This window comes from Sarcophilus harrisii, chromosome 5 (assembly GCF_902635505.1).
Source record: "Sarcophilus harrisii chromosome 5, mSarHar1.11, whole genome shotgun sequence".
NCBI classification, from domain to species: domain Eukaryota; kingdom Metazoa; phylum Chordata; class Mammalia; order Dasyuromorphia; family Dasyuridae; genus Sarcophilus; species Sarcophilus harrisii.
Genome location: NC_045430.1, coordinates 64,646,686 through 64,674,181, shown reverse-complemented (window position 1 = coordinate 64,674,181; position 27,496 = coordinate 64,646,686). Strand labels below are relative to the sequence as shown.

Sequence of the window (27,496 nt, the reverse complement as noted above, 5' to 3'; positions counted from 1 at the left end):
GAGGCATTTTTCTCAACCTCTTTCTGAACAAGAAACTCTTCTTCAATATCCCTAACAAGGAGTCTCATACATCCTTTACTTGAAGACCTTCAATGAAGTGGAAGACAAGCATCTGTCTTTTTCCTATTTCCAGTTGTTAGGAAGTTTTTTTCCTTATATCAGTCCAAAATGTTTCTTTTTGCAGCTTCCAAATATTTGTTCTAGTAATCCTGTGGAGCCACAGAACAAACTGATGAAGTGACCAAATGAGAAGAATAGAGACAGAAGAAATAAAGATGGCCTTGATGTAACTCACAGTTAGGAGATAATGATATGGCATAAATGCCATCTAACAAAGGAGACTGAGAAGTGGTCAGAAAAATAGAAGGCAAACAAAGAGAGCCCTGTATTACGAAAACCCAGCAAAGAGGACTAAAACATTGTAAAAAATTAGATATGAAGGCTAGTTATTGTTCTTCATTTTTGAAGAAGACCAAAATGATATCACTATGTCAGAATCAAATTACAGTGTGTCCAATTGTGGCTGATCAGACCAGTATGAGCTCAGAACGCTCTGCCACAGTTCAGACACAAACAGTCCATATGAACATTTGGGGGAGCTTCTTTTATTTTGCACATCTTGCATTTCTTTTGTGCTAATTCAATACTTCTTTGCTAACAGGATCTAGTCAAATGTTTTTAAAGATGATGAGATCTGGACATGTTTGTAGGCAGCAAGGAGTAAACCAGTAAGAGGGAACTAGATGAGATGAGAAAGGGATAATGGAAAGAGAAATGGAGAGAGAAGACAAGAGGAAGGGCAAGGTTAGAATCAAGGGCATCTGTAGAGCTGAGGACCTTGTCAAGGAGAAGAGTCATCTCAATTTCAGAGACTGAAGTTAAGGAGAAAATAGTGGAAGGAAGAGGCAAAGTCTTCAACTGAGATCATGGGAGAAGGGGGAAATGTAATCAGTTAGAGGAGAGAAGAAAAGGTCTGTAATAACCTCGGTGGAAGTTGGGGAAAAGAACAAAGAAGGGAGGAGGGGAAGGATATCTGGCTTTTCAAGACCCATCTGAATTTTCTTGGCAAAGATATTGAAATGGTTTTGCCATTTCTTTCTCTAGCTCATTTCACAGTTGAGGAACTGGGGTAAACAGGTTATAAGCGTAAATAACATAAACTTGTAATGACCCAATAAGCTCAGTTGTAACATGTCCTTCAGATCTATTCAGCAACAAATAAGAGCAAAGGGGAAAGAGGAGGAGGATGGAAGTTAAACAAAATTCCATTTGATGAGACATAAATAGCAACATAATTTTCTATTAGAACACTGGAGGTCACAAGTTTTACTGCTGACTCATTTCTTAGCTTTCACTTCCTGTGAATTTTGGGAATCTCTATTGCTCCTGAATTGTAACTAATTTCTATGCTTAGCAGATAGATATGAAAACAATTTTATTTTTCCTTTTCTGTTAAAAGTCCTTTTGATTTAATTTGTAAGCCTAAAAGCAAATGAATTTTTTCTACTCCTTATTAGGTGGCCACTATTGCTGGCCAAGAGCCTATCATTTCTATACTTCAAGCCAGAAATCCAAATCCTGTTCTCAGGCCCCAATCTTCTCATTTAAATGTTCACTTCCCATAATTGTATCTTTTATAAAGTTCTCATTTTCCCCCAGCAGCAATGATGAAAGTATCATTTTTTGGCTTTAAGAGCTTTGATTTTCTTGTCTAATATTTCATAATCCTTATCTACCTCTGATACTTATTACCTTAGAAACCAAGGCAGGTAACTTAATCTCTTTGATTTGTTTTCTCACTTGTTAAATGAGAGCATTGGATTGTTTAATCTCTGAGGTCCCTCCCAACTCTGTTTCTTGAATTTATGATCTTAAAACCTAGTGCCTTCTATATTCCTTCTAACATGTAGCTGTTGCTGTGTCTTCTGTGATTCTAATTGTGGTTCCACAGTATTTGAATTGGTTTTTTTATTGTTGTTTATAATATTTTCTTTTTGATACAATCTGTTCATGATGTTTCTCTTAGTTTTTCTCATAAGATCTTTTTCTTGTGATAATCAGTGGATTTTGTCTATTTCTATTTTCCCCTCTTGTTCTAACACTTTAGGACTTTCTTTATTTCTTTCATTATTTCTTATATTACTGGATCAAGATTCTTTTTTTTTTTTAACACAATTTTCAGGTAATCCAATTAGCCTTATGTTTCCCTTTTTGATCTGTTTTCCAAAGCAGTTGTTTTTCTCGTGAATTGTCTCAATTCTCTTCTACTTTTTCATTCTTTATATTTTGTTTTATTATTTCTTAGTCTCTTATAACTTCACTGATTTCCCCTTGCTCAATTCCAATTTTCATTTCACCAATTCTGTTTTTTAGGGAGTTATTTTTTTTTTTCTATTTTGCCAAATCTATTTTTTAAGGAGTTGTATTCTTTCTCCTTTTCATCAAATTAATTTTAAGAAGTTTTCTTCAAATAATTTGTTTCCTTTTCCAAACTCTCCTATCTATTATTATAGGTTTCTAACCATATAAACTGTAAGAAGAGCCTAAGCTTCAGAAAAGCTTTTGATAGTAATTAATATTTTAGAGGATGAAAATTAGAGAATGTTAAAGGTGAGAAGGATCTTGAGATCTAATCTAAACCCCACCCTTTCTCATATGAGGGAATTGAGACCCATAGAAATGAAAAGATTTATATGACAGCTAATTGGTGACCAAACTGGGAATAAATTTCAGGTATTCCCACTCAACTTAGCTCAAATCAATAAATATGTGTTTAGTATCTACTATGTGCAGGATAGTATTCTAGAGTCTGGGACTATAAAAACAAAAATGCCACAGAATCAAAGGGCTTACTTTCTACAAATAAGAAAGTGTAGAAGGTAATTTATGGAGGAAAATTTCATTGCCTCTTCTGAAACAAATTCTGAGGCTGCATATCTAAGTAACATCCTGTGCTTAGAGTTAGGATAGGGACTAAGTCTGAAGGATGAACTTTATTACTATAATGTACCTTAAAACCCATAGGACAATGAACAAGGTAAAGGTCCAAGTAGTCCAACTGGAGATTCTTCAAGCTATTTTGGCAAGCACTTTTCACGAGGTCCTTCTCATGGAAGGTATTCCAGAGCTATAAAAAGGGAAAATAAAAATATTATATAAACATGCTTAGAATTATCAGGATAAGGGCTCTCCTAGTCAAAGATGAAATAGATTATCTGAGACAACAAGATCAATAATCTAAAGAGATTGATACAAGTTAATATACAAAAGGAATAAAGATTAAAATTAATATTCAAAACCTAACATAGTGATGAGGTTAGTCTGATCTACATTTATACAAAAGAGTTTTTTTAAATAGGCATATTAAACAAGTCTGATTTTACAAAGAGGTACATATCCAATTTAGCTTGTTCAATGTAGGGATTCAGTCAATCAAAGAAGCATTTATTAAATGTCTACCTTGTAACAGTCACTATTAGAGGCTAAATTCAAAAGAAAATGAAACAATTCATGCCCACAAGAAACTTAGATTCTACTGAAGGAAGATAATGTGAATATATAGAGATATGCAATATATATAGATATATATGTACATACACATTTATGCACATATCTATATATAGATATGTATCTATGTCTAGGTGTATATTTATATACTATAGACACTTTATATACTTTAGAGTATATACTATAGAGTATAAAGTATACTTTATATACTTTATAGAAAGAAATGGCAAAACCATTTCAATATCTTTGCCAAGAAAATTCAGATGGGTCTTGAAAAGACAGATATCCTTCCCCTCCTCCCTACTTTGTTCTTTTCCCCAACTTCCACCGAGGTTATTACAGACCTTTTCTTCTCTCCTCTAACTGATTACATTTCCCCCTTCTCCCATGATCTCAGTTGAGGACTTTGCCTCATAGGTATCTTCCACTATTTTCTCCTTAACTTCAGTCTCTGAAATTGAGATGACTCTTCTCCTTGACAAAGTCCTCAGCTCTACAGATGTCCTTGATTCTAACCTTGCCCTTCCTCTTGTCTTCTCTCTCCATTTCTCTTTCCATTATCCCTTTCTCATCTCATCTAGTTCCCTCTTACTTACTGGTTTACTCCTTGCTGCCTACAAACATGTCCAGATCTCATCATCTTTACATACTATATATCTAATATACATACATATTTATAAAGTGTGTATGTGTATGAAATAGATGCAAGTCAGTGTGGGGAAGTAGCAAGACTTCATGAAGATGTCTCTTGAGTTGAGTCTTACAAGAAGAGTATGATTTCCAAGAGTCTAAGATGAATAAAGAATACATTCCAGGGATGAGGGATAACCAATGCAAAAAGAAGAAGTTGCAAAATGAAGTAGCATAGATAAGGGACAGTATTGTTGTGGTGGCTGTGGTTGTTGAGTTGTATCCAACTGCTCATGACCCTATTTAGGGATTTCTTGGCAAAGATACCACAGGAGTGGTTTGCCATTTCCTTCTCCACCCCTTTTACAGATGAGCAAACTGAGGTAAACAGGGTTAAGTGACTTGCCTAGGGTCACATAGCTAGTAAGTGTCTGAGGCCATATTTGAAGTGAGGGACACTAAGAAGGTAAGTTTACCTTAAGTCTTTGGTCATGTTACTTTGCCTAGGGTTGGACCAGTGGAACACACTATAAAAAAGAAGTTCCTGACCAACAAAGATGATCAATTAGTCAACATAACCTTCTGGACTCTAAAAAATCCTTCTGCCAATTCTACCAACTAGGAGCCCAGGGTTGTTTTCCCAGAAGAAACGACATACCTTGGTCACAATGAAAAGATCCTCCCGTTTCACAGTGCCTTCTTTGATCTTTTGCTGGATACCTTCTCCCACCTCCTTTTCATTATGGTAGAAAAAGGCAGTGTCAAAGTGTCGGTAACCCAAGTCTATAGCAGTCTTTATTGCTTCAGTCACTTCCTGTGGAGAAGACTGCAGCATGAAAAAAATAAAAATAATTCTATTATATTCATGAGATCCCAACCTTAGTTATGCCCTTTTAACTTTGGTCCTAGCATTCAGTGAACAGGTGAAAAATCAATTCTATAAGTATATCAATAAGACTTAAGGAAAATACAAAGAATTAAAGATAAAAATTACCATGTACTGTGATAGGTACTGTGGATTCAAGTTTAAAATCCCTTCTCCCAAGGGGTTTATATTCTAGTAAATATAAATTTACATATTTATATAATTGTATTATATTATGTATTATTATAATACATCATATATTTATATTATTCTTATATAAATATGAAAATACTTATATCACAAATATAAAGTTAAACATATATGCATACATCTAGAAGGGAGTTTGGGAAGAAGAGTACTCAAAGTTGAGGGGATTCAGGAAGGGCTTCCTATAAAGATGGAACTTGAGTTGCATCTTCAAGGAAGACAGATTCTAAGACAGAGATAAAGTCAGAAGCCCCTACCTCAAGGAATTTACATTCTAGTTAGTGAAAGAATCAGAAACACCAATTGCGAACAATAAAAAGCAGTGCAAATTACAGAGGGGAATCATACAGAATCTAAGGCATTCTTTCAGAAGAATGGAGCATGTAGGTTGTGCAGTGGATGCAGGGGATTTACACTGAAAAACATATTTCTTATTCCTGCCATCACTCTTTTGCTTTTTTCCCACAACCTAGAAGAGGGGTGAGGAATCTCTGACTTGTGGGCTATGTAAGGTCCAGCTCATAACCAACCCAAGCAATGATGAGCTGAAAGCCAGATACAACAGCCTCCCACTCCTAAATTTGTACAAGTTGATAATTTTGTATGGCCCTTGAATGATGTTATAAATATTCAAATGGGGGGAGGGGGCAGTTAGAAAGTGCAGTGGATAGAGCATGAGCCCTAGAGTCAGGAGGACCTGAGTTCAAATGCAACTTCAGACACTTAACATTTACTAGCTGTGTGACCCTAAGACTCCAATTGCCTCTCAAAAAACAAATCAAAACAAAATTTAAAAAACAATAAATATTCAAGTGGCCCTTAGCAAAAAAAAAAAAAAAAAAAAAAAAAGGTTCTCCACCTCTGGCCTAGATGTCTCCTCTCAGCCTTTTTGAGTACTGTCCTTTTTCACAATCCTAGTTTGTGACCCATCTCTTTCTCAAAGCTTTCTATTATCAATAGTCAACAGCAAGTATTCTCTCTCTCTCCCTCCTGAATGGTTGTTTTTGTGTTTGTTCAATTGTTTCAGTTCTTTCCAACTCTTCATTATCCTACTTGGGATATTCGTGGCAAAGATACTCAAGCGGTTTGCCATTTCCTTCTCCAGCTCACTTTACAGATGAGGAAACTGAGGTAAACAAGGCAAGTGGCTTGCTCAGGATCTTAAAGTAAATGTCTGAGACTGGATCTGAACTCAGGTTTTTCTGTCTCCGGGACCAATGCTCTATCCACTGCGCTTTCTAACTGCCCCCCATTTGAATACTGATAACATCATTCATTATAACACTATAACATCATCTATCTACCTAGCTGCACCTTCTGCTTTTAATATAATTTGAGATATGAAATAGTGATATTTAGGCTTGACAATGGAGTTCATTCAGTCCTGATGTGGAGGGACATGGAGAATGACTAGCAAAGTTCAAATCAAATCAAAAAGAAATTCCCTATAAATGGCAAACTCTCCAGATGTTCATATTTGTGGATAGCATTATGCAGATTACATCAAGTACAGAAAATTGCCATGAAATGAAATTCGAAGTCATTTTAATTTAATAATATTATTTGGCCACCCAGAAAAAAAAATCAAGTAAATGAAGAAAGCCTATTGTCAGACTATGACATTTAGTTAGGCAGATATCCCACAGATTTATCTGGACACATCAATACATATTTTAGACTGAACCTGTATATGAATAATAAACTAGAGTGAGGATTGAATAGAAGGAGAAAAATAGACTAGGTTTCATTAATAAATTATACAGAGCTATTAGTGATCACCAAGCTCCTCTTTGAAAGAGAGATTTATCTTAACGCCAATATTCTTCCAATCTTTAAAGAATTAAAGGACTTGGTCACTGAAAGGGCAGCAGAGATGTATGGGATCACATAACATATTGCTACTTCCACATCAGGAATAACATTAAATATATCATCAAAGAGATGGATTTCTGAAAAAAAAAAGTGGGCAAGAGCAAGAAAAGATGGACAGTGAATGTGCTCCACTGGCATCAATATAATGTCAAGATATCTATGGAAAGGCCTTCAGCAGGATTTACAGGAGAATGTGAAAATGGAAAAGAAATGAATAATGTGAGGAAGTATGGATGGCTTCCTAAATCAAACACTAGAGAAAATATCCCTATTGATGAATTCACAGATCGATTTAATGACTGAAATAATATGATAGCAAAAAGGGAAAATCATTTAAGGTGAAATATAATAACTGGAAAGTTGCCATCTGCTTTGGCACACAATCTGTGACCCCACTCTGAGTGGGCATGAGTAAAATCACGAACCTCTAAGTCACTTCTCAAGTCTAAAGTTGGAATAGATGAGATACCAAAGGGAACCTCATCAGACTTTTTGTACTATTAACATAATTCAAGACAATCAAGATGTCAGAGGGAAAGAAAGCATTTTTTGCCTAGCTCACAAAGACTGAATTCTGATCAGGGAAGCCAAGAAAAAGTCACAGTGAATCATGTTCTCCAGCTCAAGACAGCACAGGGAAACCACACAGAGAGTTTGTGAACACCAGGGATGGGGGCCATCCAGGAGACCACTTATGGAAACAGCAGAAAGAACATTCTAATACTTGAGAACAGAAAGGGGGCCAAGACAAAAAGCACGCCAAAAGAAATTCCAGAAGATACTCAAATTAGCACTGGGTATAGGAGCTGGCAGCTTTGTTAATTACCCAGTCTCTGGGTCAAAGATCCAAGGCTTCACAAGGTGGGTACTTAGGTGTACTTTGCACCAAGCAAAGAACAAATTTTGGAAGCACAGCCACAAAAATTACATTCAATAAAAGGACTTTGAAGCATAAATTAAAAATTAACTAGAAACTAAATAAATTTATCCTAAGAATAGGGGGTCAATGAACAAATCATGAAAACAATAATTTTATTATAGGTAATGGTAACAATGATATGACATACAAAAATTTGTGGGATATTGCCAAATATTGTTTAGGAAACATATTAGTAAAAGAGTGAAAGAGAAGTTTGATGAATTGGGCAACAAATTAAGAAAACTAGACAACCAACTAATTTAAACTCCCAATTGGACATCAGACTAGAATTCTAAAACTCAAAAGAGAGATTAACAAATTTAAAAGTTCAAAGAAATTGAACTAATAAAACAAGAAGCTGTTTTTATGAGGGAGAAAAAAACTAATAAAATAGATAAGCCATTAGCTAATTTAATTTCTAAAAAAATGAATATTATCAAAAATTAAAAGGCAAATTTACAACCAATGAAGATGAAATAAAAGCAATAACTATCTTAGAAAAAGAAATTGAACAAGTCACAAATGAACTTCCAAAGGAAAAATTTCCCAGGACTAGATGGATTTACAATTCCAAATCTACCAAATATTTAAACAATTAATTCCAATACTAAATAAACTGTTTGGGGGGAAAATATATATAGGTAAAGAAGGAATCCTATTAAATTCCTTTTATGCAACAAATATGTTCTTGATACCTAAACCAGGGAGAGTCAAAGCAAAGAAAGAAAATTATAGACTCATTTCCCTGATGAATATTAATACAAAAAATTAAAATAGTAAGAAGGAGCAATATATCACAAAGATCATATTTTATTATGACCAGATTCACTTTATGCCAGGAATGAAAGACTGGTTTGATATTAGGAAAACTATTAATCATAATTGACTATATTTAATATCAAACCAATAAAAATCATATAATTATTGCAATAGATGCAGACAAGGTTTTTTTTTTGACAAAATACAATATCATTGTTAAAAACACTAGGAAACAAAAGTCAAAATTTCTTTATTTGTAGAATTATTAAATGTCTAATAAAAAGTCTAGTAATATCAAAATTTCTTTATAGAATTGCCTAGTGTCTTACATTTTTAAAAAATTTCTAATAAAAACACTAGAAAGCACAGAAATAAATTGGACTTTCTTTAAAATGACAGGTAATATCTATCTAAAAGCAAAAATATAAAGTGTAATAACAACAGGCTAGAAATCTTTCCAACAAGATCAGGTTGAGATAAAGTAATGACTTCGCTATAACTATTTAATATTAACTATAAGATAAGAAAAAGAAATTGAAGGAAATAAAAAGGAAACAAAGGTAAAAAAAAAAAAAAAAAAACCTTTAAGTTGGTTCACTTAGAGAACCCAAGTCAACTAAAAAATAATTGATTTAACTAACAACTACAGCAAATTTTCAGTATATATAAATAAACCCACATCAATCATCAGGATTTCTATACATAACAAAATACTGCAGGAAGAGATAGAAAGAGAAATTCCATTTTAAATTACTATGGACAGGATTAAATAATACATACAGGAACTATATAAACACAATTACAAAACACTTCACATAAATAAAGCTACAGAGAAGCAGGGACCGAGGAGACATTGGAACACAATTCATCTGCTGCCTGCACAGGTAACCAGAGTTAAACTGTCAGAGAAGGTAAACATGCCTGACCAGGGAACTCCTTGTTAATCTCAGCCGACCAAGTGAAGCAAGAGCCGAGAGCCTCCCGCTTCCAAGTCAGATTAACCTTCCGAATAATGGAAATATCCCTTACCTTCCAGGTGCCAAGACCCAAAAGAGGGATTTTCTCCATTTTGTTCCAGGCTCATACAGGTGATCACTGAGCCACTCACTTCGAGCAGCTCTGGAATCAATACGACCCTAACTGCTCTCTGATTGGCTGTTTGGAGGCTATTCAGGTTTTGATTCATTTATTCATTCTTCTACTTTGTCCTTTGTTTTTCGAGTTGGCTGATAGGCAGTGACTAAATCTGATCTAGAATTGCTCATCTCTCGTGAGGGGAGGATAAAGGTTTTCCTAAGGGTGATAATCTGCTAGAGAAAATAGCTTTATTGATTGTCTTTCATGGATGTTATGTCTATGTACGCCAACATATTATGTCTTATGTAATATATCCATATTATGTATTATGTACTATATGGGATATATTAGTTAAAGCTATGCATTATTTAATGATTATTAGCAATATTTATATTAATGTATTTAGTAATGTTTACTTAATATGCATATAAATGTATGCTCTCTATACATAAATATTTGTTTATACATAATATGTTAATTACATGCTTATATGTCCTATGTATAAGTATGTCTTATAGCATAAATATTATGTAATAAATTCTTTTGAAAAAAATTAATACTGAGATAGTATCAAATTAAAATTAGTTAACTAATCAAAAAAATTTTTTGATGAAGTGCAGGAAGTAGTTTAAGGAGAATATCAGCTTTGGGTATTGATGGTGGGGTGTAATGCCTTCTTCCTGATGTGTCCTAGGAAGAGATGTACCTTCATTACAAGGCCAGTATTTTGGTTAAATCACTTGGACTCTTCACTTAGGTTTTAATATATAGTTCTCAAATAAGCCGGCTAGGGATATGAGGACAATGATGAGTAGGAAGTAGAAAATAGAGGCTAGCTGGCCGATGATGATAAATGGTTGTTCTGCAGGTTGCCCGTCAATTCAGATGAGTGTGATCAGGTTGGCAGTAAGGATCCAAAATAGTGTTTGGGATAATGGTTGGAACATTGTGCTTCGTTGGTTGACTGTGTGGAAAAGGGGGGGGGGGCGATTAGGAGAATTAGGACTGAGGCTAGCAGGGCCAGTACGCTGCCTAGTTTATTGGGGATTGAGCAAAAGATGGTGTATGCAAATGGAAATATACTCTGGTTTGATGTGAGGAGGGGTGTTTAGGGGGTTGGCTGGTGAGAAGTTGTCTGGGTCTCCTAATAAATCTGGTGAGAACAGGGCTAGAATAAGAATTCTGTACAAGGAGAAGTAGGATTAGGCCCAGGGCATCTTTAATGGTGTAGTAAGGGTGGAATGGGGTTTTGTCTGAGTTGGGGTTAATGCCTGAAGGGTTGTTGGAGCCTGTTTTGTGGAGGAAAAGGAGATGGATGATAGCTAGTGCCATAATGATGAATAGGAGGATGGAGTGGAATGTGAAGAACCGGATGAGGGTGGCTTTGTCTGCTGAAAAAACCCTCAAATTCATTCTGCCAGGGTGGTCCTGATGTAGGGGTTGGCTGACAAAAGGTTTGTGATTATGGTGGCACCTCAGGGGAGTACATATCCTGAAAAAGCGGTGGCTATAACAGGAGGAGAATTACTCCGATGTTTCATGTTTCTTATAGAGGTAGGATCCATAGTAGATACCACAGCCAACATGCAGGAACAGGCATAAGAAAAATATTGAGGCTCCGTTATCTTGGAGGTTGCGGATTAGTCCTCCATGGTTGACGTCTCGGCAGATGTGGACTACTGAGAAAGCAGTTAGGGTGTCAGAGGTGTAGTGTATAGCGAGAAATAGATCTGTCAGGATTTGGATAACTAGGCAAACTTCCAATAAGGATTCAAAATTCCATCAGGCAGAAATGTTAGAGGGTGAAGGGAGATCAATGAATGAGTGGTTAGTGATTTTTATAAGTGGGTGGGTTTTACATAGGTTGATCATTAGTTTTTGTAGTTGAATTACAACAATGGTTTTTCATGCCATAGGTTTGTGGTTAGAATCCATACTAAAATTATTATGGAAATGATGGTAATCTTTGTTATTGATTTTTGGGTTTGTTGCTTTTGCTTCTAAGCCCTCTCCTATATACAGAGGTTTAAATCTTGTAGCTAGTGGGGGTTTAGGCTGTACAATTGTTGTAAGTTTGAATAATACTTTTTTAGGCTTAATTGTTTTTTTGATCTACTTAGGAGGAATATTAGTGGTGTTTAGTTATACTGCAGCTATGGCTAGTGAAGAATACCCAGAGAATTGAGTGGGGAATTCGGTAGCTTTTAGTATGTTGTTGCTTACTTTGTTAATGGAAGTAATTTGGTATATGATGTCGGGTGAGGTTGAGGTTGTCACAGCTGTTGAGTTGTTTGAGTCGTTAAGTAATTATTGTGTGGGTCAGGATTGAAGTGGGGTATCTTTGTTGTATGGCTGTGGAAGTATTATTAGGTTGAATTTTGGGAGAAGTATAAGTAGGCCTCCTATTTTGCGGATGTCTTGTTCATCACTGAGGCTGTGGATAATAGAGACTGAGCATAGGAAGAGCATTACGTTAAAGAAAGCGTATGTACAAATATGGAGGCACGCTAGGTGCGCCAGTTGCAGCAATAAGTCCCAGCAATGCCAGGGTGTTGACGTTTGTTATGAAGATATGTTGGATGTCTCAAGAGTTGTGTTATCAGTCATGCTATAGTTAGTATAAAGCCAATATTGTCAATTCAGTTATAGAGAACGGCCTGTAGGACCGCAATGTTTGCGTCTGTTCGACCAAATCACCATCCGATGAGTATGAATGATATGATTCCTACGCCTTCTCATCCGATGAAAAGCTGGAATAGGTTGTTTGCAGAGACAAGAATGATTATGGTGAATAGGAAGGTGATTAGGTATTTAAAGAAGCAGTGGATGTTATGTCTGCATGTATGTATCATGTTGAGAATTCTAGGATAGATCGTGTGACGTACAGTGCCATAGGGATGAAGATAATGGAGAAGTAGGCTAGTTTGAAGCTTACGATAAGATTAAAGGTGTTTATTGAGAATCATTGTCAATTGGTGACTGTGGTTTCTTGTCCTGAGTAGATGAAGAGGGTGAGTGGGACAAGGCCGGTAAAGAAAGTGAGTTTAACTGTGTTTTTACATAATGTGGGGAAGTTGTTAGTTTTATGTGGGAAAATAATGTTATGGATTAGAGGAAAAGTATGATAGTGAGAGTGAAGAATTTAATAGATGATTAATTACTTTTATTTGGAATTGCACCAAAAATTTTGGTTCCTAAGACCAATGGATGACTTATTATCCTTTAAAAGTAAGAAAGCCATGGGTTTTAGGCATGGGTTCAAGAGTTAGTAGTTCTTGTAACTTTCTCAGGCATATAAGGAGATTTAAACTCCTAAGTTTAGACTCATAATCTAATGTTTTTGTTAAACTATATTTGGAGTATGTCGGACTCAGGATGAATTTGGGGTTGATGGAAGTAATTAGGAGGGATAGGAGGTGAGTGCCATTAGCATATGTTCTCCAGTGAAGGTTGGTTCCACTGGGTATATGTGATGAGTAAATTTACCCCGTTGTGAAATAATTAGTATGTGGAGTGAATAAAGGGCAGTAATTATTGTGTTAATACCTAGGAGAATAAAGGAGAAGTTAGATCAGGAGAATGAGGTTATGATTACTATTAGTTCACCTAATAGGTTAATGGTAGGGGGTTGGGCTAGATTTGCCAGGCTGGCAAGTAACCATCAGGCGCATATAAGTGGAAGTACTATTTGGAGGCCTTGGGTTAGGATGCGTTCATATAGGTTTTGATTTTGGCTTGCAATTATCATTAGTGGAAGAAGTCAACACAATAGGACTAGGAGTGGTCCTGATAGAGAATCTAGTGAGAAGGAGTTGTAGCCTAGGTCAGAGCTGTGGTAGAGAAGAGTTAGGGTTCAGATGCCAATTAGGAAGCTGTGGGCTGTGGTGTTGGTTCATACTCAGGGTTTTTTTGGAGTATCAGGTTAGTGGGATAAGTATAGGGTTGATACAAGGATTTTTAGCATTGCAGCAGATTGAAGTTTTGAATGTAGTCATTACCGTGAGTGCCAGAGTTTGACCAGTAGCGCAAGACCAATGGCTGCCTCACAAGCTGAAAAGACCAATAGGATTAGAGGGGTTATAGATACTGAGAATATGTGGAAGTGGGTAATCAGGAGGGTTATAAGGATGAACAGGGACAACATTATATCCTCTATCATAAGAGGATAGATATTAGATGGGATTGATAGATGAAGACTCCTATGAGGGCCAGCAGGAAAGCCACAATTAGGTTTAGGTTGATAGGAAGCATAAAGTATTCATGGGGTAGAACCATGATTGACTGAGTCAAAATCAATTATCTTAATTAAATTAAAAACCTATTCGGTTCATTCAAGACCTTTTTGGAACCACTCATATGCTAGACCACCTGTGAGAACGATGATGAGAGAGTACCATAGGGCAAGCATAGTGTTGGTTGTTGGTAATTGGATGGCTCAGAGTAGTGGTAAAAAGAGGGCAATTTCTAGTTCGAATAGGAGAAATGTAATAGCAATTAGGAAGAATTTTATGAGAATGGGAGTTGGGCAGAGCCTAGGGAGGTCAAACCCGCATCATTGGGGCTAGATTTTTCCAGGTACAGGTAGAGTTGTAGTAATCAAAAGGCAATGACAACGATGATTGTTGCTAGGGCAGAGTTGATCAGGAGAGTTAGGATTAGGTTAATTATTTTTTTCTGGTTTTACCCAGAACTTAATGATTGGAAATCAGTAGTACTAATTATACTAGAAAAATACGAGCCTCATCAGTAATTAGACACATATAGGAATAGTCAGACTACGTCTACAAAGTGTCAGTATCAGACAGCAGCTTCAAAGCCAAAGTGGTTTGTGGATGTGAAGTGGGAAAAGAGTTGTCGGAGTAGACATACGATTAGGAACAGCGATCCCAGGATTATGTGAAGGCCGTGGAAGCCTGTTGCTACAAAGAATGTTGAGCTGAAAATGCCATCTGAGGTGGTAAATAGTGTTTTATAATATTCTATGGCTTGAAGGGTTGTGAAATATAGACCCAAGGCAATAGTGATTGATAGGGCTTGAATCATTTGTTTGTGGTTTCCCTCTATAAGACTGTGGTGGACTCATGTGATGGAGACACCCCAAGCGAGCAGGATGGCCGGGTTTAGCAGTGGGACTTCTGAGGGGTTTAGTGAGTGAATTCCTACAGGAAGCCAGCAGCCTCCCAAATCTAAGGCAGGAGAAAGGCTTGCATAGTAAAAAGCTCAGAAGAAGCCTATGAAAAAGAAGACTTCTGAGGTGATGAAGAGGATTATACCGTTGTCATGTAAGTACAGGCTTACTAGTAATGAGAAGATATAGTCCTGGATCACAGCTATGGCCAGTTCTAGGACTGTGAGAAGGAAGAGGATGATGAATGTGATTAAAGACAGTGCGATGCTGATGGACGAGAGTGTTAAGGGGCTGAACCGATTAGGTGGATCAGGAAGTAGCCAGCTGTTTGTCATACCGCTAAGGCTAGTGGTTGAATAAGTAGGGTGATTGTTTGGATGATAAGTGGTAGGAAGTGAACAAGTGAGACTTTTGGTTTATTGCAAAAGCCTATTACTACTGTTTCTATTCAAAGGGGAATAGCCGTGCTAATATTTATTGAGAGTTGTGAAGTAGGGGTAGATGAATAGGGAATGAGACCAAGAAGGTTTGTTGTTGCAATAAATAGAATTAGGGATATAAGTATAAGGGCTCATGATCGACCAAGATTATTATGTATTGATATTGTGAGGGATAGAAATCCTATCCAAAAATGATTACTCAGAGACCTCTCAAAGTAAAAAGCAGAAAAGTTGTTTATTTAATTAATTCTCATGAGAATGAGCAGTTCCACCGCAAGGAGGAAAAGAGAGCTCACGGTAGAAGGGCTAAAGAAGGGGATAAGGTATACAGTCTTTATAGGGTCTTTTAGATTACATCATGTGTTTGAGGAACATTAAGAGGTAGGTGCCCCCCCTTTTTTAATTGGATGTTATTCGTACCAAAAACAGCAGACTCCTCGTTCCGGGAGGAACCACACATCAAGCAACCATTTGTTTAAACATCAATGGTTTGAACAGCAATAAATGCCATCATTCTAGGTTGGATACATCCTTTGAAATTCTTCACTTATCTTTACTGCAGGAAGCTGCTGCTGGAAGTTCTTCAATTACACACACACACACACACACACACACACACACACACACACAATATGATTCACTTGGTGATGAGGTGGATAAGTCAAATTTATAGAATTTGGATTCGATTTGGGAGTCAGCCCTTAGACGTTGTAAAGACTAGAAATGGAAATAGGATAATAATAGGTAGGGTGGAAATGCCTATGATAGTAGGGCAGATGAAAGGGGCAAATAGACTTTCGTTCATTTTTTCTCTCAGGGGAATAGAATTTCTGGAAGTTTGAGTATATCTTCTGGTGGATAAATATAAATTATTTTGATACCGATGATTTGGAGTTGAAATGAGCAGAAAACACTCAATAGGGTGAAGCCAGCTATGTAGAATCAAGTTGATGTGTCTAAGCATAGGCTTTGAGGAGATATTAAGCTCTTAATATTTAAGTAATATGTAATTTCTCAAAGATGTCTGCATCTGCATCAAAAGTTTTCCAAATATTTTAGGGTGGATATTTCTAGTACAATGGGCATGAAGCTGTGGCTGGAACCACAAACTTCTGAGTGTTGCCCATAGTAAACCCCAGGGCAAGTGGAGGTTAGGGTGGCCGAGTTTAGCCGTCCAGGGATAGCATCCGATTTGAGTCCTTGAGAGGGAACGGCTCATGCATGTTCGTAGTCGGTGTATCATTGATGGCCTATGGCTTTGACTGTGAGGTAGGGGTCAAAGATTTCGTCTATCATGTATAAGATGCGTAGGGATGGGAAGGCAATTAGCACAAGGATAACTGAGGTATGACTGTTCAAATAGTTTTGACTTCTTGGGCATCCATGGTGCTGGTATGGGTTAGTTTTGTTATGAGTATAAGAATAAGAACACATAGCACTAATGAGCTAATTAAGAAGATGCTTATTAGTGTGTGGTTGTGAAAGTGTGAGGGATAGAAAATCCTATCCAAAAATGACTACTCAGAAACCTCTCAGAAGTAAAAAGCAGAAAACTTGTTTATTTAATTAATTCTCATGAGAATGAGTAATTCCACCGCAAGGAGGGAAAGAGAGAGAGCTCATGGTACAAGGGCTAAAGAAGGGGATAAGGTATACAGTTTTTATAGGTTTTAGATACAAAGGATTACATCATGAGTTGGAGAACATTAAGAGATAGGTGCCCCCCCCATCACCACCCCTTAATTGGATGTTATTCGTGCCAAAAACAGCAGATTCTTAGTTCCGGGAGGAACCATACATCAGGCAACTAATTGGCCTGATGTTGGTTACCTGAATAGCGATAAATGTCATCATTCAAGGTTAAATACATATGTCTAAAATCTAAGTACATATTGGTTACCACTCAACATATTCATGCAGGTCACAGAGACCTAGAGAAACTAAAATATAGAAGAGGAATTTAAACATCCTTGGAAGTTCTTCACCTTATCTTGACTACACGCAGCTGCTGGAAGTTCTTCAACTGCACACACACACAAAAGTATATGAGTTTTTCCACTACATAGAATCCCCAATCCCTCTATTTTTGCCCGCCTCCATTTTTGATTTCCTTCACAGGCTAGTTGTACACTATTTCAAAGTCCAACTCTTTTTGTACAGCGAAATAACTGTTTGGACATGTATACATATATTGTATTTAATGTATACTTTAACATATTTAACATGTATTGGTCAACCTGCCATCTGGGGGAAGAGGTGGGGGAAGTAGGGGAAAAGTTGGAACAAAAGGTTTTGCAATTGTCAATGCTGAAAAATTACCCATGCATATATCTTGTAAATAAAAAGCTATAGCATCTTGAAGCCCCGTTGTATGGGATAAGGCATAATAAAATATAGAGGGTTTAAACCTATAATTTAATTATGGTAAAGTTATGTAATGGTTGTTACTAATATCTTCGTGAGAAAGTCATAAAGGTTATGGGGTTGTGACCTGTGACCTGCTACTAAGCCATGTTTATTTTAGATGTTTCTAAATTTAGCTGTTTCCAAATGGAGAGAAATGCAATGAAGTAATACCTTACCTTGTCTGAAAGGCATTTGGAGATGGGAAATCAATAACTCAGCAGAGTTTGAGTCAGGAGAGGTACAATTGAGAATCATCAGTACAAATCACTTGCTGGAAGAGAAATGATGAACTTTTAATGCAGATTGAAGCCCATTTTTAAAAGTTTTCTTTATTTTTCTCTTTGTATTTTCTTTTGCAACTTGGCTACTATGGAAATATGATTTCATGTGCATAATCCAGTTCAAATTGCTTGCCTTCTCAAAGAGTGAGGTAGAGGTAGAAAGGAGAGAGAAAATTTAAAACTCAAAACTTTTTAAATTAATGTTAAAATTTACATGTAATTGGAGGATTTTAAAAGAAATACATAGAATGATAGAATAGATACATCTATATTTTTAGATGAAAATCATCAGCTAGAAATGATAATTAAATTCATAGGAGCTGATAAGATTACTAAGGGAAGAAGTATAGAGAGAGAAAAGAAGAGAATCAAAGATAATGCTACTCCCTCCAGCTATCCTGTATAACCTACAGCAATAAGTATAAGGATTGGGAGGGGGGGTGGAGAAAGAGAGAGAGAAAAGAGAGGGTCCATTAAAAGATGCTTGGTTCTAAAGTAGTGGAGAGGTGGGGGGATAATCAACCCTCTAGGGATATTCAAAAATAAATGTCATTTTGCAAAGGCAAAGTATTGGAACTAAAAGGGTGTGTTTCAATTGGGAAATGATTGAACAAGTTATGGTATGTGAATATTATTTAATGCCATTGTGCTGAAAGAAATGGTGAAGGGGATGGTTTTTCTGAGAAGACTTGTGCAAAATAATGCAGAATGAAGTGAGCAGAACCAGAACAATTTATACAATAGCACCATTATTATGCTGAAAAACAACTTTGAAAGTCTTAAGAACTCTGATCAGCAGTGACCAACCTCAATTCCAGGAGACTCTTGATAAAGTGTGTTACCTATTTCCTAACAGAAAGGACTCAGTGCAAATTAAATATATTTTATTTCTGGATATGAAGAATGGAACAATTGTAATTTTGCTTGATTATACATATTTGTAACCGGTGGTTTTGTTTTGTTTTTAATTTCTTTCTCAGTGCAGGGGGAAATGTTGGAGAAGTGAAAAAATAAAATTTAACATTAAAAAAAAGTTGCTAAAATAGTGTTACATCCATCTTCCAAATTATAATGTATGGGGAAAATGCACTTTGAACAGATAACCTAACTAATATCAAAGTTTAAAAAAGGAAATAATAAATCAAAGTATGTAGTACTTGTAGGATTTAACAAAGTCAGGGATTATAGGGAAAGCTATGGAAAGGAAACTTTTAGTGTCTCTTGATCTCCTAATTGCCAAATCCAGTGGCCTTTTCTCAGTCCTCCTTCTCCTTGACCTTTCTGCAGGCTTTTGACTCTGCTAATCATTCTCCCTTCATACTATCAATCTGACTAGAATCAGGCTCCAACCTGTGGGAAGCCAGAGCCACACAAAACAGATTAGAAACAGGAGAATCAGGACACAAACAGAAATTTAATCAATTTCAGACGAAGGAAAATGGTGTTTGCAAATGGAATTCCCTTCCTTCTCCTCCCAATCAAAAGGAGGGTTTGATATGCTGACCCAAAAGCAGATCTTATATACCACAAGTGGACTGGATTATGATGTAATCATTTTTAGATCTTGAGTTACTGTTGTCACGGTTCTGTGGGGAGCATAGTGTCTCAAGTCCTGATGATTGTGCCTATCTTGTAGGGTTCAGAACCAGAGTTCTATAATGGAATAGAAGTACAGGACCTATCAGTGCCAAGAAACAGGGATTGTGAATGTATGGTGGATGTACCTGGGAAATAGGAGGAGCTAAATTCCTCAGCAAACACCTGATGCTAGAAATACATCTTGTCAGAAGGTGACATCATCCTGAGTGCAAAGCATTATTGTTATAGCAAGTTCAGGACAAGTTCTGGACACTAAAATCCAGCAAGCAGGCTGTGTCAATATTTTGACAATATTATCTTTTTTCTAGAATTTTGGTTCATCATTCTCCCGATTCTAGGGCATTTTCTCTGGCTGGAATTCTCTTCCAATTTTGCTCTAACTTCTGACCTCCCTGGTTTCATTTAAGTTCCAACTAAAATCCCACCTTCTTCAGGAAACCTTCCTTAACACTTCTTAATTCCAGTGTCTTCCCTCCTTTAATTATTTCCTATTTTTCTGTATATAGCTTGCTCTGTATATATTTTATTTTTCATGTTGTTTCCCCCATTAGATACTACTATCCTTTAGGGCAGGAACTATATTTTGACTCTTTTTGGATCTCAAATGCTTAGTGTAGTAGGACCTAGCAAATAATAGGCCCTTCATAATTGAATAATTGACTTTCACCATGTTGCATGCATCCTTCTTTCACTGTCTGACCAGGGAAAGAGAAAAGAAGAGAAAGTTGAAAGAAAAATGAAGAGAGAAATGTTAATGATTAAAAATTGCTATTTAGAATCCCTAAATCCTAACACAGAATAAAATGTCAGTTGGTCAAGTGGCTAATTTGCTTTTGTGGGAAGGAAGTGAGGTGAGGTGAGGGAAGAGAAGAAGTGTTTATATAATGCTTACCATGAGCTAGCACAGTACTAAATGCTTCACAAGTATTACCTCACTTGATTCTCACAACAATCTTGGGAGGTGAATGCTGTTATTATCACTATTTTGTATTTGAGCAAACCAAGGCAAATAGAATTTAAGTGACTTTCCCAGAATCACACAGCTAGTGTCTGAGATTGGATTTGAATTCAAGTCTTTCTGATTCCTGGCCTAGTGCTCTATTGACTGTATTACCTATGTCTTCTATAATCTGAAATCAAATCTTCTTAAGAAAATAATTTTTCTACAAACAGAGTTTGAAAAGAACTCAAAAATCATCTTGTCCAACCCCTGCCTGAAGTAAGAATCCCCTCTACCACATAACATGGTTCAAAGAAAGAACCCTGATGTGAATTCCAGTTTATTTATATTCAATTTCCTGAATATAGTTGTCTTTTCCAAACTTTCCTTTCCATAACTTTCCCTATAATCTTTCTTTGTTAAATCCTACAAGTACTACATACTTTAGTTTATTTCCTTTTTTTTTTTCCTTTTTAAACTTTGATATTAATTAGATGCACTTTTGAAGCCACCTGATCTCTCTTTATTTCAGTTTTCTCATGTATGACAGGGCTGAGCTTAAGCTCATTTGGGAGAAAGGGACCCTTCAAGTTCTAAATGAGACTCAACTTCTGGTCCAGCTTTTAGCACAGTGTCTGGAGAGGAAGATAATAAATACTGATTGATTAATTGTTAAGTTTGCAATGAAAGAACTCCAAGGACATGTCTCCCAAGTCAGCCTATTCTTCCTCTAAACAGTCTATTCTAATTTTTAGAAATTTTTCCTTCTATTAAGCTGAAATACACGTCCTTAAGTTGTGAACTGATCCAGCCATTCTGGAGAGCAATTTGGAACTATGCCCAAAGGACTATCAAACTGTGTATACCCTTTGACCCAGTAGTCTCACTACTGAGTCTGTATCCCAAAAGGATCATAAAAGAGGGAAAAGGATCCACATGTTTTTGTGGTGGCCAAAATTGGAAAATGGGTAAATGCCCATTAACTGGGGAATGGCTGAATAAGTTACGGAATATGAAAGTAATGGAATATTATTGTTCTATTAAAAATTATGAACAGACTGATTTTAGAAAGATCTGGAAAGATTTACATGAACTGATGCTGAGGAAAACAATCAGAACCAGGAAAACACTGTTCATAACAAGATTTTCTGATGATCAGCTGTTATAAACTTGGTTTTTCTCAGCAGTTTGGTGATCCAAGGCAATCCCAATAAACTTTGAATGTAAAATGCCATCCAAATACAGAGTGAGAGACTTTGGAGACCAAATATAAATCAACACATGCAGCTCTCTTCAGCAATGAGAGGATCCAAATCAGTTCCAACTGATCCAGTGAACTTTAGAACCAGCTATACCCAGAGAAAGAACACTGGGAAATGAGTATGGACCACAACATAACATTTCTACTCTTTCTGTTATTGTTTGCTTGCATTTTTGTTTTTTCTTCTCAGGATATTTTTTACCTTCTTTCTAAATCCAATCTTTCCTGTGCAACAAGATAACTATATAAATATGAATACACATATTGTATTTAACATATACTTTAACATATTTAATATATATGGGACTGCCTGCCATTTAGGGGAGGGAGTGGAGGAAGAAGGGGAAAAATTGAAACAGAGATTTTTGCAAGGGTCAGTGTTGAAAAATTACCCATGCATATGTTTTGTATATAAAAAGTTATAATAAAAAAATCAACACATGCTATGTTCACTTTTTTTTTGGTCTTCTGGTTCTTTTCTCTCATGGCTTTTTCCTTTTTGTTCTGATTTTTCTCTCCCAACATTATTCACATGGAAATAAATACAAAATGAATGTACATGTATAACTAAAAAAAAAATGTGGTTTTACATATAATTAGGGAAATTTTTTTGAGTGAAAAAAAATACACTCCCTATAATTTCCACACATTAGTACTTTCTGGGATCAAGAGAGTCAATCAAAAAAAAAAAAAGGGACCTTAAGCAAAGGTGTAGTGCCACTCAGATGTGGGCTGGAAGGCTTGGCAGAGAGCCAAGGGCATGATCTATATGTGGGATATCTTCTGAGTGTGCCTTATCTCCCATCATGTGGAATAACCAAAGATAATTAGGAGTCACTGAAGTTTATTGAGGAAATAATGGGGTGAGATGGTCAGATATGCATTTGAGGAGAATCACTTTGGCAACTGTGTGCCAAAAGAAGTAGGGAGACATGAGACAGAGTGTTCATTTAGGAGACTACTATAATAATCCAGGTAAGAATTGATAAGGACCTGAGTGAGAGTGGTGGTCATTATGAGTGACCATAAGGGAACTCATAAAAGGCATGTTGAAATCTATTAAAAACCTCTGCTATGGAAACAGATGGATGATTGGTCAGAACACACAACTACTTATTTTCTCTTGCTATAGGCATTTCACCCAGATGATTACAATAGCCCTTTCCTCCCCTCAAATCTGCCCTTCATAAAGTTGCAGAATTAATCTTCCCTATTTAAAAACTTCACTGGCACCCCTTTTGAAAGATAAATTCTTTCATCTTTATTTTAAGGCCCTACACATAACTGTTCCAATCTGCCTTTCTGGTCTTATTTTGTATGTCTCTACCTTCACATACTCTGTGGATTCTAATTTCCAACACTACTGTACTGTACAACTAGATGTATTTCAATTTCAATCTTCCCTCTTCTACTTCTGTGCATTAATGTATAGTGTCCCTCATACCTGGAACATTTCTTCTCTATCTCTGCCTTTTAAATCCATTTCTTCCCTTCAAGATTCAGTTCAAATTACACACATTTAATAAAACTTTCCTCCAACTTTCTGTTAGGTAAAAAGAGAGTGACCAATGAGAGCTTAATCCTTAGAACAGGTTCCAACTTACACCTCTTGGTGATTTATACAGAGTAAGCACAATATTTTCCACCTGTTCCAATCCAACACATGGAATCTTTTTTTTTTTTTTTGGAGGGGGGGAGCTTATTTATTTTTAACACGCATTGCTTTATGAATCATGTTGGAAGAGAAAACACTGGGAGAGATTAAAAAACAGAAAAAAAGAAGTGAACATAGCATGTGTTGCTTTATATTCAGTCTTCTTAAATCTTTTTCTGGTTGCAGATGACATTTTCTGTACATTGACTATTGGGGGTTGCTTTGAATCACTGAATGGCTAAGAAGAACTAAGCCTTTCATACATGATCATCACACAGTCTTGCTGTTAATGTGTACAATGTATTCCTGGTTCTGTTCATTTCACTCAGCATTAGCTCATGTAAATTTTTCCAGGTCTTTCTATAATCAGATTGTTCATCATTTTTTATAGGACAATAATATTCCATTACCCCTTCATGTACCACAGCTTGTTCATCCATTCCCCAATTGATGAGCATTCACTCCTTTTTCAATTCTTTGTTACCACAAAAAGAGCTGCTACAAACATTTTTGCACATGTGGGTCCTTTCTCCTCCTTCATGATTTCCTTGGGGTACAGACCCAGTACTGCTGGGTCAAAGGGTATGCACAGTTTATGCCCCTTTGGGCATAGTTCCAGATTGCTCTCCAGAATGAGAATCTTGATGGGCTTATTTCTGGCCACATATTACCTATGGGCTGCTACTTAGAGTGTGTAATGGGCTGAGGTTTGAGTTGATGCACTGAGGTCCCAAGTACATGAAGCTAAATAGTAATTGGGCTATACTCTATTAATATACATGCTTGGATAAAGAATGGTCCCTGCCCACTCTCCGTGCAAGTCCTGATGTGTTGTATAGGAAATGACGATTTGGGTGTGTGGAGGCAGAGAGAGACAGGAAGGGAAGCTGGGAGAGATTGGGCCTGGGTTCCATACTCCTAGCTGCTGGTCGTGTGGCTGCTGGTCTAGCTAGCTTCTTGACTCAGCTACACACATTGCTATTGCCCATTCTCTTCCACCTCCAATCCTTCTTCACTGAGAATAAAGATTCACGATTTTCCCCTAACCTGAATTCCTGATTCCTGCTGATTTAAAAATACGCAATCTTCGCAAGAGTGGAATCATCTCATTGGATGAGGAGTCAGAATGATTGATAAGCTAAAACTGTGGTTATAAGCAAAAAGATAAATATGTCCAAGAATATGCTGGAGACCAAACTAGCTCTTAAGAGTTGATTGTTAAATTTTTAGTGTGTCAAAGGATATGAACAGACAATTCTCAGATGAAGAAATTGAAACTATTTCTAGTCATATGAAAAGATGCTCCAAGTCATTATTAATCAGAGAAATGCAAATTAAGACAACTCTAAGATACCACTACACACCTGTCAGATTGGCTAAGATGACAGGAAAAAATAATGATGATTGTTGGAGGGGATGCGGGAAAACTGGGACATTGATGCATTGTTGGTGGAATTGTGAACAAATCCAACCATTTTGGAGAGTAGTTTGGAACTATGCTCAAAAAGTTATCAAACTGTGCATACCCTTTGATCCAGCAGTGTTACTACTGGGATTATATCCCAAAGAGATTATAAAGAAGGGAAAGGGACCTGTATGTGCACGAATGTTTGTGGCAGCCCTTTTTGTAGTGGCTAGAAACTGGAAACTGAATGGATGTCCATCAGTTGGAGAATGGCTGAATAAATTGTGGTATATGAAAATTATGGAATATTACTGTTCTGTAAGAAATGACCAACAGGATGATTTCAGAAAGGCCTGAGAGACTTCACGAACTGATGCTGAGTGAAATGAGCAGGACCAGGAGATCATTATATACTTCAACAACAATACTAGATGATGACCAGTTCTGATGGATCAGGCCATCCTCAGCAACGAGATCAACCAAATCATTTCTAATGGAGCAGTAATGAACTGAACCAGCTATGCCCAGAAAAAGAACTCTGGGAGATGACTAAAACCATTACATTAAATTCCCCAATCCCTATATTTATGCACACATGCATTTTGATTTCCTTCACAAGCTAATTGTACAATAATTCAGAGTCTGATTCTTTTTGTACAGCAAAATAATGTTTTGGTCATGTATACTTATTGTGTATCTAAGTTATATTTTAATATATTTTACATCTACTGGTCATCCTGCCATCTAGGGGAGGGGGTGGGGGGGGTAAGAGGTGAAAAATTGGAACAAGAGGTTTGGCAATTGTTAATGCTGTAAAGTTACCCATGTATATATCCTGTAAATAAAAGGCTATTAAATAAAAAAAAATTAAAAAATTAAAAAAAATTAAAAAATTAAAAAATTAAAAAAATAAAAAAAATTTTAGTGTGAATATTAATACCTCTGAAATGCAAAAATACTACAAATCAGGGCTTGGTTTATGTTATTGATTTTTTGGACTTAAGAAAATGATGGCAAAAACACTAATAATACGGATTAAAAATAAGTGTTATCATGCCTGGGTTTTTTTTCCCCAGAAAACCAGCTGTTAAAAGCTTTATTAACATTCCATGGAATAAACCCCTTTCTCAGCCCTTTTGCTCTTTTTACTTCCTCGTGATAAAGTTGATAGAAATACTATTAGCTGCTGGGTGGGGGAGCAGCAAGCTATATTACCCCAGTGACCTTCCATGATTCTATGAATGCTCACCTTAATTTCTTCTGTATTGATTTTTTCCTGTTGTTTGGTGAATGAGTATCCTGAAAAGAGGATTGCCCAGGGGGGTTAGGAGATTTATGAAAACTACCAGAGATTCTGCAAGCAACTGAAGTTGTATTGGAGTCCACTGGAATCAATAGCAGCAGTAGCCAAGAAACCTGTATAACTGAAGTAGTCATTGACCTTTCCACCAGGTATAAGAAGCAAGTAAAACTGAATGAAGAAGGAGCAACTCTTTTATTACCAATATCACGTCCCATGGGGACTCCTCACATGAAGAAAAGAACTCTTAGAACTAGGAATCACAGGTTACCCAAAATCCTCATATGTTCCCTACATGTATCCACTCCCCAAAGAAACTGTGTTTTTAGGGGCAACAATGTGTCTCTGGTTTGGGAAGAAATACTTTGTATCATCTGCCTTAAGTTTGATCCTATTATCTGTCCCCAGGAATCCCATATGTACAAGAGGAGAGTAGCCCCAGATGCTTCTGAACTACTATACCTTTTTAAAAAATATTCCTTTTGTAAAAGCTAATTGATGTCAACTTCTTGGTTGCTATTGGCAAGTACACAAGCATATTATTGCTTATGAGCAATATAACAGAAGTCATAGCCTCTTAGGGTTATCCCAATGACCTAAGAAACTAACCTACCAGTGCAAATGGAAAAGTGGACTTAGAGAGGATACTAAATAAGCACTTTTCCCAGACTTTCCCTTTGCCCAAATCTCATTCCACTACTTATCATACTTACTGTTTGCAGATAGAGATACATGACTATATTTATCTATAGCTATATGTATCCACACAAACAAGCATGATGCATTCATATACTATTTTCTAATTAAACTTAAAAAGCTATCTCCTTTCCCAATCCAGATATGTATATATAATTACATATATGCATATGCATATGCACACATATATCTGTATGTAATTGAACTGGATAAAGGGTCCTATCTCTCTTTCTTTCTTTTTTTTTTTTATTATAGCTTTTTATTTACAAGTTATATGCATGGGTAATCTTTTAGTATTGACAGTTGTAAATCCTTTTGTTCCAACTTTTTCCCTCCTTCCCCCAGATGGCAGGTTGACCAATATATGTTACATATTTTAAAGTATAAGTTAAATAAAATAAATATATGTATACATGTCCAAACAGTTCTATCTCTCTTTTTTTCAAGTCCTATCATTTGCATCTAGTTACCTCATAATCTTGCCAGATTGAACCAGTCACTTTTCACTTTTGTGGCTTTGCTAATACCATTTCCACAATATAGAATATCA

At 36.3% G+C, this 27,496-nt stretch overlaps 2 protein-coding genes across 3 annotated transcripts in view; both read right to left on the bottom strand.

Moving 5' to 3' along the window:
- Positions 1-9,908, bottom strand: part of LOC100927444 (1,5-anhydro-D-fructose reductase-like) — a 30,787-nt gene extending 20,879 nt beyond the window's left edge. Inside the window, exons 1-3 of one of the 2 annotated variants that reach the window (XM_031939754.1) lie at positions 9,789-9,908; positions 4,796-4,963; positions 3,011-3,127 (exon numbers count right to left, since the gene is read on the bottom strand). In XM_031939754.1, coding sequence (XP_031795614.1) covers positions 3,011-3,127; positions 4,796-4,963; positions 9,789-9,827 — 324 coding nt within the window. In that variant the 5' untranslated portion in view covers positions 9,828-9,908. The remainder of the gene's footprint in view (positions 1-3,010; positions 3,128-4,795; positions 4,964-9,788) is intronic. The other variant, XM_031939752.1, reaches the window with a different exon arrangement.
- A 7,847-nt stretch (positions 9,909-17,755) lies between these two features.
- USP18 (ubiquitin specific peptidase 18) overlaps positions 17,756-27,496 on the bottom strand; it is a 37,292-nt gene continuing 27,551 nt past the window's right edge. Inside the window, exon 11 of the mRNA XM_031939741.1 lies at positions 17,756-18,081. Coding sequence (XP_031795601.1) covers positions 18,075-18,081 — 7 coding nt within the window. The 3' untranslated portion in view covers positions 17,756-18,074. The remainder of the gene's footprint in view (positions 18,082-27,496) is intronic.